Source organism: Rhinopithecus bieti, unplaced genomic scaffold, assembly GCF_001698545.2.
Source record: "Rhinopithecus bieti isolate Rb0 unplaced genomic scaffold, ASM169854v2 scaffold_7681, whole genome shotgun sequence".
Taxonomy (NCBI): domain Eukaryota; kingdom Metazoa; phylum Chordata; class Mammalia; order Primates; family Cercopithecidae; genus Rhinopithecus; species Rhinopithecus bieti.
The window spans coordinates 3,896,922-3,909,206 of NW_016806571.1; the positions used below are offsets into that span (position 1 = coordinate 3,896,922).

The following is a 12,285-nucleotide window of genomic DNA, read 5'->3' on the forward strand; positions in this document are numbered from 1 at the left end:
ACTCCTGGCTAAGTTTTAAATTTTTTTGTAGAGATAGGGTCTCACTATGATGCTCAGGCTGGTCTCGAACTCCTGGCCTGGTCTCAAATGATCCTCCCACATGAGCCTCCCAAAGAGCTGGGATTACAGGTGTGAGCCATCGTGTAATCTTTCATTTCCCCCAAAATCTGTGCCTTTATCACTCCTTGTCTGGATGAGTTCAAAGTCTCCTCCACAGTCTCTTTGCTTCCAGACCTTACCCCTTCCTTAAACACCTCCACATATGCACATTGCTACCTTTTTTTGCCCCTGAATTCCTCTAGAACTTCTCAGGACCACTTGATTTACCCCATAGTATTCTGGAATGGCTTTGTGTCCATTATTTGTCTCCTCAATTAAATTCGAAGCCTTTTGAGGACCAGAGATCATATCTGCTTATTCATTTTAGTTCCCTATAGTTCTGGAATAATTTGCCATATTCACACAGTAAATAAGAAAAATTTTTAAAGAATCTCTTCATAAAAGAAGCCCAAGTTTACAGCATTGTTATTCAAATTACAGTTGTAATGAAGGATAAAGTTTCATTCCTAACCATTCTGATTATAATGTTTAAAAATCATACTAACGTCCTGAAAAGGAAATCTAACTTCAAGTCCTAGGAGCATCTTCTAAATGCAGCTTTGTAATAGTACAAATATTTACATGGTGAGTGAGAAGTAATTGCGGGACAATGAGAAAATACAGTAGAGAAACAAAAAATAGGGACTGAAAAAAAAAGATTGATACATTTGCTACATCAAAATTAAAAATTTCTGTTTTGGCCAGGCACAGTCGCTTACGCCTGTATTCCAAGCAATTTGGGAGGCCGAGGAAGGCAGACCACAAGGTCAGGAGTTCAAGACCAACCTCACCAAAACACAAAAATAAAAAAATTAGCCAGGTGTGGTGGTGCGCACCTGTAATCCCAGCTACTCAAGAGGCTGAGGCAGGAGAATCATTTGAACCTGGGAGGCGGAGGTTGCAGTGAGCTGAGATTGCACCACTGCATTCCAGCCTGGGTGACAGAGCGAAATTCCATCTAAAAAAAAAAAAAAAAAAAAAAAATTCCGTTTGACAAATGACCCCACAAAATTAAGACAACCATAGAATGGGAAGAATTTGTGACATATATAGCAGACAAAGGATACTGCTGGAAAAATAGAACATGCATATATCAATTTAAAAAGACAACCAAATAAAATGGGCAAGGGATATAAAGCAATTCATAAAAGAACAAAACAAATTGTCACTGAAGATGCTCAATTTCAGCCAGACATGGTAGCTCATGCCTGTAATCCTAACACTTTAGGAGGCCTAGGAGGGAGGATCGCTTGAGCTCAGGAGTTTGAAATCAGCCTGGGCAACACAATGAGACCTCATCTCTATTAAGAAAATAATAATAATAAAAAGATGTTCAATATCCCTAATAACTGGGGCGATGCAAATTAAAATGAGATACATCAGACTGGCATTTTTTTTTTTAAGATGGAGTTTCACTCTTGCTGCCCAGGTTGGAGTGCAATGGTGTGATCTCAGCTCACTGCAACCTCCGCCTCCCAGTTCAAACGATCCTCCTGTCTCAGCCTCCCGAGTAGTTGGGATTACAGGTGCCTGCCACCACACCCAGATAATTTTTGTAGTTTTAGTAGAGATAGGGTTTCACCATGTTGGCCAGGCTGGTCTCGAACTCCTGACCTCAGGTGATCCACCCACCTAGGACTCCCAAAGTGCTGGGATTACAGGCGTGAGCCACCGCACCTGGCCAAGTATCAGTCAGGATGTACAAAAAATTGGTTCTTTCATGCATAGTTGATGGAAGTACACTTTGTCCTACTTTGGGGGGTTCTTTGGTTTTGTTAGAACTGAGAACTGCATACTCTATAACCTAGTAATTCTACTTGTCATTATCTACTTTACAGAGATGCACTTAAATACAAGATGACATGCTGTGATGAACAGCTGTATAATAATGTTTGTAATGAAAAATTGGTAACAGCCAGTAATTCATCAATAGGGGATTAAAATGAAGGAGTGACCTGATATGTATCAATCTACATCTCCAAGTCATATCACTGAGTAAAAAGTACAAGCTACAAAATCTATACAGAAGGATTCCTTTTATGTTAAAACATATCGTATAGGCCAGGCATGGTGGCCCATGCCTATAATCCTAGTGCTTTGGGAGGCTGAGGCAGGAGGACTGCTTGAGGCCAGGATTTTGAGACTAGCCTGGGCAACTTAGCAAGAACTCATCTCTACAAATTATTTGAAAATTAGCCGGGTGTGGTGGTGTGCGCCTGCAGTCTCAGCTACACAGGAGACAGAGGTGGGAAGACTGCTTGAGCCCAGGAGTTATGGTGAGCCGTGATTATGCCTTTGCACTCCAGCCTGCGTGACAGAATGAGACACTGTCTCTAAAAAACAAACCCGCCCCCCTCCCTCAACCAAAAAAATCCCACAAACACAAAACAGTATCTTATAATCTTATTTATGATAGTTTTTTTGAAAGGAGAAAAAGAATGCATTATTTGCTAGGTTGTTTTTTGTTTGTTTGTTTGGTGGGAGGGCATTTGCTGGAATGTTAACTTTAGCTGTAACAATAACAGTAAAATCTAAAACTGTGTTTAAAGCTTTTTTGTTATTTAAAATTTTTTTGTATATTTAAAGCTAAAATATCACTCATTTCTTAACTGTTATGCTCTGCTTCATTAACACCAGAATTTTCATGATGGCTTTATAGTTGTTTAATATTTGTCTACAACAATGTAGAGTTAAATTAACACACTTCACAATCTACGGAATCCTTCTGGTAAACATCTTCAGCACCCCCAAAATGACCCACTTGTGTAATTACCCAGCAGGCTAACATCTATGGTGCATGATGCTTTATAAGCCAACTGCTGGGTGACATGAACTTTTGAGGGTTGGTTACACAGAAATGTTGTGATTTGAAGAATGCATAACATGGCACCTTGTCTGTATACTAATTTGTAGCTCAGCATTTTTTTTTTCGTAAGTACTGCTCTTCACTTATTAGAACTGATGGAATGCATTACTCATATGAAAGATTAATTTGTAAAGAGACAATCCATAAGGAATTCCAGTTCTCATCCAAGGCAAGGGGGAAGTGGCCTAGAGAGATGAAAGTAGAAGAATTACTGACAACTGGGAAAGCAGGAAGGGGGACGCCCTATCTACAATGTTCATTATTCAATTTTCAGTTTAACATATTCTGCCTTGGGTACTTATAGCTTATTCTTCATTTCTAAGATGATGCTACCTTTTTCTTCAATATCTTTCCCAAGTTAGGTCAACTCCTACATTTATCCTGTTTTACTGTCCGTTAAAGTTCTGAGTTTTAAAATTTTTGATTCAAGGTGGCTTTTTTTCTCTTCTGCAAATGCTGATTCCAGAACATTTAAATCAAGTTTGGGAGTGTTCTGTTATAGTCTTCTTCTGCATTGTGGTTTTTTGGGGGACAGAATTTTCATAAACTTAAGTATTCTGATTCTCATTTTCTCTTTTTCTCTTATATTGCCTTTTTGTAGGTGCTATCTTTCTTTTTTGTGTATTTACTACACAATACCACCTTCTCCAAGGGGTATTTTATGGTTACATGGAGATGTATACTATCGCCATACAACAATAAATGCTTAGGCAAGAGGAGTCTGGAGTTAATAATAAATTAAGACACTAGGTTTCTTAATTTAAGAGCACCGTCTTCTGTTGCAAAGTGCAGTTTCTTTAATTGACAGCATTCTTTGTGTACATGGAGGGATGTGGTGGGAAGGGGTAGAAGTCGGTGTGTCTAGGTTTTGTAATTTTGCAGGATGCCTCTCTGCCTTCTATTTATGCTGTGCACAGGGAATGGGTGGCTTTGTTTTCCTTATGAATCTGTCTGATTTTTGTAGAATGTGTAAAGAGATAAAGGTTTAAGTGGCTGTAATTTTTCTCCTGCAACATGGAAGTAATTTACCCCGCTCATCAAATGCAAGGTACTATCAATGTTAGGTGGAACAAGTGCAATTGGCTCTTCAGATGGGATTGATAGCAGTCACTAAATGTCTGAGAGAAGCAGTTAAGGTTGTATTTCAGATTGTAACTGGAAATCAGCCCTCTTGGTTAGAATCTTACCTGTTTCACCCAGACTTCTTATCCATTTTATTTTGTATTTTATATTTGTAATCTCATTAAAGGTGAGAGGATGGAGAAGGTAGTATCATTAGCTGCTTCTCTGAAATCCCCCACAGCAGTTCAGATAGAACAGCTCAACCTCAGCACTACTGACATTTCAAACTGGATATTTCTTTATATCGGGTACTATCTGTGCATTATAGGATGGTTAGCAGCATCCCTGGCCTCCACCCACAGATGCCAGTAGCATCCCTCCCTCCCTAGTTGTGACAACCAAAAATGTTCCCAGGCATTGTCAAATGTCCCCCTGGGGGGCAAAATTGTCCACGCTGAGAACCACAGAGCTACAAGGTAAGTTTAGGGGCATCATTAAACATAGACTCTGAAGAGCTATTAGGCAGCATAATATGGAAAAAGGCTGGCTTATGGCAATACACATGAAAGAGGCAGACAGACTTTCCAATACTTAGGTTGTAAGCTAAAAGAAGGACAAGATTTTAACAGTTACAATGAAGTTTTATGTTTTTTAATGAGGAAGAAGTGTGAGTTCCCAGAGATGGCATCTCAAATCACAGAGAGAGAGATGACTACTGAACAGTGCAGAGGGAGTGTGTGGTTTGGGAAGGGAGACCTAAACCAGATTTCTAGGCGACATCAATATGTGACAAGAAAGCCTCTATAGGCATGACCAGAGTGGTTTGGAAAAAACTCAGAACAGGCAGAACTTTGAAAGCCAAAAGTTTTAGTAGACATAAGGGCTCAAATATGCTCAGGAAAGAAGAGGTTGAGGACAAGACTGAATTAAGATACAGATCTAGCTGTGTAGATCTTCAAAGCCTCTGTGAGCTTTGCACACAATAAAATTCACAAGGGCTTCCTGGGTAGAGTTTAACTTACTTAACATCCTTCTGTGGAGCTCCAAATTTATTCTTCTTGCACAGGACCTGACCATGGTAGAGTCCCATCAAGGCCTTTGATTCTTTGGTCATTACAAGCTCTCCAAATTTCTGAAAAGTAAAAAGGAATGAGAAAAGGTAGAATTTCACAGTCTAGGTTATATGGATTCCTTCAGTTCAGGTTCCTCTGAAGAGCAGAAGTAATGCATGTGAAGCCTGAGTTCCTGGGGATGTGGGGGAGGTTGGGGGTTCAGTGCTGCAGAAGTCTGTCTCTCACTGATGTGTCTTTTCTTTACTTGTCTCATCTGGAGCACTTTCCGACTACTGTATTGAAGAAAGTTTTGGATATAACTAAGCTCTCAGCTTCTTTACACCAGAGGTGTGGTAACCTTTTTCATAAAACTAGAGTCTCAGGGCCAAAATAAGCCTCCACAATCATCTCAAACCAACCCTCTCATTTTACAGATTGGGAAGAGGAGGTCCAAAGAAATGGAGCAACTTTGCTCAAAGCCATACTGCCTCAAAGTGGCAGAAATGGAACTTGAATCAAGATAGTATGATTCTGAACTCCAGTTGTATTGTTTTTTTTAATTTGAGACGGAGTCTCGCACTGTCACCCAGGCTGGAGGGCAGTGGCGCAATCTCCACTCACTGCAACCTCCGCCTCCCAGGTTCACCACCATTCTCCTGCCTCAGCCTCCCGAGTAGCTGGGACTACAGGCGCCACCACCATGCCCGGCTAATTTTTTGTATTTTTAGTAGAGACAGGGTTTCACCGTGTTAGCCAGGATGGTCTTGATCTCCTGATCTCGTGATCTGCCCGCCTTGGCCTCCCAAAGTGCTGGGATTACAGGCGTGAGCCACCGCGCCCAGCCTCGAACTCCAGTTCTTTTTCTACTGTAGCAGGCTGCCCACGTGGGATTTACCACTTTAAAAAGTAGCCTAATTTATGGAGAAAAAGTCTCAACTTGGTGGTTAAAGGCATAACATTTAGGATTTGACAGATCCTGTCTCTGCCGCTGCCCCATCGTGAAGCTTTCTTCATCCTTAAAAATGGGAAAAACAATACCCATTTTACGGTACTGTTCTAGGGGATTAAATGAGAACACTAGTAAAATGACCAGGGTCTCAAGGTTAGCTATTATTAATATCACTAGGATATACTGGTAAGATTACATGGTTACAAAGAGCATTTCAAAAGAATCCCTCTAATAAAGTTGCTTTCACGACCCAATAGAACGTAAAATGGTAACACAATCAATGCTTTACTCATCTTGATACAGGATGTTTTATCTAATAAACCAGTGATTTTCAAAAGTGGGCAAAAGATTTATCAATGGTCAGAAATTTAGTGAATGGCAATAAGCATTATATACATGAAAAGAGGAATACACAGAGGATACAGAACACAATGCACACAGTGAAGACAGTTACTGATTCGTGAAACTTATTCCTCAATTGTTCTGTACGTATGTTTATGTGCACTGGTTACATTTTTTAAAAAATCAGAAATGCCCAGCAAAACATCTAGTACCAGAAGTGTTTTTCTGGTACCTGTCCTGAGCTCTTCAGATATTTTTTTTTTTTTGTCCTTTTACAGGTTGGGCATCGTTAATCTGAAAATCCAAAATCCAAAATGCTCCAAAATCCAAAACTTTTTGAGTGCCAACATGATGTCACGGGCAAGATATTACACGTGTTATGAGCTGCAGTCAAAACTGTTTTATGTAAAAAATTATTAAAAATAATGTACAATATTACCACCAGGCTATGTGTATGAGGTGTATATGAAATTAATTTCATGTTTAGACTCTGATCCCATTCCCAAGATCTCTCCATCATATATATGCAAATATTCCACTATCTGAAAAAGTCTGAAATCTGAAATGTTTCTAGTCCCAAACATTTTGGATAAGAGATATTCAACTTTTGGGCCGGGCGCGGTGGCTCAAGCCTGTAATCCCAGCACTTTGGGAGGCCGAGATGGGCGGATCACGAGGTCAGGAGATTGAGACCATCCTGGCTAACACGGTGAAACCCCGTCTCTACTAAAAAATACAAAAGAAAAACTAGCCGGGCGAGGTGGCGGGCGCCTGTAGTCCCAGTTACTTCGGAGGCTGAGGCAGGAGAATGGTGTAAACCCGGGAGGCGGAGCTTGCAGTGAGCTGAGACCCGGCCACTGCACTCCAACCTGGGCGACAGAGCGAGACTCCGTCTCAAAAAAAAAAAAAAAGAGATATTCAACTTTATAAAAGAGCAACCATTCTTCAATGATCTTTTAAAACTTAAAAACAAACACAAATCACTTAAATCTGCAACATCACCAAGTTGCTAGAAAAGTACATGGGTAAAGCTGGTACATACATCTCTTCTGTCTTTGTCTTTTAGTGGGTACAAGATACTTCCTTTCATTTTCCAATTTACCAAAAAATTCAGTGTCATCATCTCTAGGCCCTAACATATAAGAAAAATATTTTTCTATCTTCGTATTCATTTTGTCTCAATAAAACCTGCCCAAGTGCAGAACAAAAAACACCCAAGTGACTTGTTTTGAAAGGATTATAACTCTGTTCTTGCCCTTTGTAGTGACAACCTTATTACTGAGGGTAAGTTCAAACATCTGCAGACCAAAGGGTTTTTTCTTTTTTTTTTCTTTCTTTCTTTTTTTTTTTTTGGAGACAGGGTCTCACTTTGTCACCGAGGCTGGAATGCAGTGGTGCGATCTTACTTGGCTCACTGCAGCCTTAACTTCCTGGACTTAAACAATTCTCCTGCCTCAGCCCTGGAAGTAGCTGGGATTATAGGCACATGCCACCATGCCTGGCTAATTTTGTAGTTTTGTAAAGATGGAGTTTTGCCATGTTGCCCATGCTGATCTTGAACTCAAGCTCAAGCGATCTGCCCACCTCGGCCTCCCAGAGTGTTGGAATTACAGGGGTAAACCACCATGCCCGGCCCCATTAGGGTATTCTTAGCATCCACTTGCTCACTGAGATTAAGCATAAGAGATGATAAGCACTGGAAGAAAAAAATTCTTACTAGGCTTTGGGTATTTTTTTCCTTTTTCAGCTTTATACAGAGGATTGGATCTTTAGTTTTCCTTTAACTAATAAAACATTGAAAGGAAATAAGTTTACCTGAGATTCAGAGAGATAACCAGCATCACTCCCTTGCTCAATTCCAGTCTTTACCACCTAAAAAACATATAAAGCACTTGCTCAGTGTTGGAATAGATTGGCGAGATGTACAATAATGCTAAATAAAATTGCCAGTGTTGCTAGTCCTCAAAGAGTAAGTCAAAAGTCTAGACTGGAGTGAGAAAGAGAAGAGGACTGAGGATCCAGCTGCCCTCGACTGACTTAATTCTCCATCTTTGAGGCTACTACTAAATCTAGCATAACACGGAAGGAGAAGGAAAGACAAAGCTTGAATTACTCTTCTGGCTTCTCTCCTGATCTTCAAATGTAGGCAGATCCTGAACTTCCACTCTCAGCCCTTTTAGCTCTCTATGGTTTCTCCCTCAGATACATGACCTAGTTTATCACATTAATCATGAACTCTACAAAATTCAGTGTAACATTTGGGATAAGTACTATCCTAAGTACAATGGCAAGTATAAAAGATGAAAAAAATGACTCTGTACTTACTATCATAATTTACGTGAATGACAAATTTTTAAAAATAAGCAAATTGACATCTCTAACTCTGACTTCTCTGTCTAAACTACTGTTGCTTGAATTTCCCATAATATCTGAACTCAATATATCTGAACCTAACTCATAACCTCTCCTTGGCAAGCCTGTTGCTGCTTTCATATTTTTACTTTACTATTGTATCACAGGGCCTTATTCAAAGTTCAAGCCTGAATTACCAAGACAGTTTGCTAATTCACTGCTGTACTTTGTCTCTCCTTCGAAACCATTTTTAGCCACTACCATGCAAATGGCTCTCTATAATCTTTATCAGACAAAGGTAAAATTTCTCAATTCATTATTACCAGCCTTCTAAAATCTAGCTTCAATCTGCTTTTCTTCAGACTAACATCTCATTATCTGCCACAAACACTGGTCTCACTAATGTTCCTCGAAGAGCCTGTTTTCCAGCTTCCATAACTTTGCTCTAAATGCCCTCCCTCCTTGGCAATACTTTCCCTTCACCTATCCTCAACCCAGCTTTCAGGGTTCAGGTCAGATCCCATGAGGCACTCACTGATCTCTCTGTCTCATGGTAATTGCTGCCTCCTCTGTCCCAATTATTTGGCATTAATCTTATGCTGCCTTATATCTCTTACAAGGGTATCTGCCTTAACACATATACGTGTCTAACATCCCCAGTCCAGCCTGTGAGATGAAGGCAGGTGGGGGCATATTTCATATTTTATGTGCTTTGGTGCCTTCTGCTCAAAATATACTTGTTGACTGACCCATTCACCAATTGTGAAGTCTTTGGTTATATGCTCTCTTAATCTTTGACTTTCCCAACTGAAAAGTTCTAAGTTTTAAAGTCTACTGTTAAGAGATTTCTTGAACCCTGTGATCATTTTAATTATCCTCATTGATCTTTTGCAGAGCTTCTCTACATCATTACATCTTTTTTATAAGTACAGCAATGAAGAAGTCCTTGAGGGATTTTAGGTACTGACAGTGATGTTGACCAAGAATAGAATAGAGCCATCAATTTTGTTTCAATTACTTTTTGGTTAGTGCCTGACACTCTAATGGCCTTGTTATACTGATATGACTTAGGTTCCTTTCCTGGTTTGCTGGTTTGTTACTGATAGATTTAAATGCATCAACCAATGAGTAAGTCCAGCATTGATTTTCCCCAAATACATCACTTTATATGAGTCCTTACAGCTTGCTATGCCCTTCCCTTATTTTTGGTAAATACTTTAATAGCAGAATTAAGAAATTTAGTACTGAACATACATGGTCCAGAATGGCAATAAGGAGGAGTGATCTATAGAAAGGAAGGAAATATGAGAAAACTGGGAATATTAGGTAAGACTCACATCAATTATTTTCAGAGGTGCAGGATACAGGCCTTTAGTCTTCTTTCGCACTTCTTCTTCCACTTTTTTGTAAACCTGTTGCCTGACAAATGGAATAGTCATGGCATACGCTGTCAATTCTGTAAAATAAAATGTTTTTAGATATTTACTATAAAGAGCCTAGATTCCCTTGTTAGTTTATCCTCAAAACTCTGTAAAAATGAAGTAATTCTAGCTATCTGCAAGAACTGCTCTTCATGCTGATACACACAATAAAAATTTCAACCTACGCACTACCTTAAACATGCTAATTGATGAATGTTAAAGCTGGGCCTTGGGTACATGAGTGTTTACAACACTATTTTTTTTTTTTTTTTTTTTTGAGACGGAGTCTCGCTCTGTCGCCCAGGCTGGAGTGCAGTGGCTGGATCTCAGCTCACTGCAAGCTCCGCCTCCTGGGTTCACGCCATTCTCCTGCCTCAGCCTCCCGAGTAGCTGGGACTACAGGTGCTCGCCACCTCGCCCAGCTGGTTTTTTGTACTTTTTAGTAGAGACGGGGTTTCACCGTGTTAGCCAGCATGGTCTCAATCTCCTGACCTCGTGATCCGCCCATCTCGGCCTCCCAAAGTGCTGGGATTACAGGCTTGAGCCACCGCGCCTGGCTGTAACACTATTATCTAGTCTTTTTGTGTTCATGCTTAACATTTTCTAAAATGAAAAGTTTTCTATGACTCAAGGGTCATCATAAAGAAAAAAAAAAGGTTTTTAAAATTGGCTTTAACTGGCTAGCGTAAGGCTGAGGAGTTGTTACACCTCCTAAGGCTGACTTTATGCTTTGAGTAAATAATGCATTTATCACTTCCTCATTTTGAATCTATAGCAAATAAAATTAAATTTCCAGGAAAAAAGCTTTGCCTTTGTTCTTTAACAATGATACTCACTTTCCACCAATCCCTTGTCTCTCTTTGGAGAAATCTTCTTATCAGCTAGCCCTTTGGCGAAAGTAATTGCAACCTCTTCTAGGTACTCCATTGTCCGTTCCTCTGGAGGTTTTAGTCCTGGTCCTATAAAAATGAATGGAACACTGGAATGCAAATCAGGCCTAGAGCAGTCCCAGGTAGTGAAAAACCCAGGCTTGCCAAAGCCAAAGGCTCTAGCACAGCATTCCATTTCAGACTGGAGACTGGTAGGTGGCAAAGTCATAAACCATGAACTCAAAGAAGGGAAATTACAATGAATAGAGGAGCAATAATATACTCTAGGTAGAAAACGTGGTCTTAAACTGTTTCATTTGGCTTCCACTTCTGAGCAGAATGTAGTACGTCACACACACAAAAGGAATGTATTATGTCTACTGCAACCTGCATTCTTGCTGGAAAACTGGAAAGAAAAAAGAACAAATCATGAAATCATTTGTAAAGACACTGGGGAACTATGAAAGTAACAAGGACCATATGAACTAAAATTCTAGAGAGCAAGAGCCTGTCTTAGCTGAACTGATGATTGCTGATAATTTTCTTTTCAGGGATATGTAATGCTTTTGGGCTTAGACTGAACACTGGACTTGACCCAAGCAGAAGGAACGTGAAACCATCAGAGTTTTTGGTGGTCATGTACAACAGATTAGAAGTTAGAAGAAACCAAGTGCAAAGCCAGTTTTCCCCCAGGAACATTTGTGAAGGTCTAAGACAGTACACAAGGAGGAAGGGGCTAGCTCAGAGAGGTTGAGTGAAATCTCTCATAGTATCATTATGTTTAATAGATAAGGTACTTCTATGGAGAAGGGGGCCTGAAACCAATATGCAACTGATTTTCCACACAAGGCCTCTACCAGATCTTGAACCTGCTTGGGGCAAGAGGTTACAGAGCTAGGCTAAAAAAATCTGAAGAATAGGTGCAGTGGCTCATGCCTATAATCCCAGCACTTTGGAAGACTGACATAGGAGGATTGCTTGAGATCAGGAGTTCAAAACCAGCCTGGGTAACATAGTGAGACCCCACTCTTATTTTAAAAAAATCTAAAGAACACAATTTATAGTGCTGTGAAAACAGACACCACAGACACTACCAGGCTCTCAATCAAAAGTCTGTAAGAGCCACATTGGAGGATGTGGCTGGGATCAAAATGGCAATCTTGTGCAGTACTGTGGTACTTAGGAAACAAAACCCAACTGGGGGAACCCACAGCAGACATACAACCAATCTCTCTCTTAAGACACTTGCCCTTTTTTTTTTTTTTTTTTTTTT

General features: G+C 40.0%; 1 protein-coding gene across 1 annotated transcript in view; it reads right to left on the minus strand.

Annotated features, from left to right (window-relative positions):
• HADHA (hydroxyacyl-CoA dehydrogenase trifunctional multienzyme complex subunit alpha) overlaps window positions 1-12,285 on the minus strand; it is a 63,106-nt gene that overhangs the window by 14,535 nt on the left and 36,286 nt on the right. Inside the window, 4 exon segments of the mRNA XM_017876865.1 lie at window positions 5,050-5,159; window positions 8,186-8,242; window positions 10,060-10,178; window positions 10,980-11,102. Coding sequence (XP_017732354.1) covers window positions 5,050-5,159; window positions 8,186-8,242; window positions 10,060-10,178; window positions 10,980-11,102 — 409 coding nt within the window.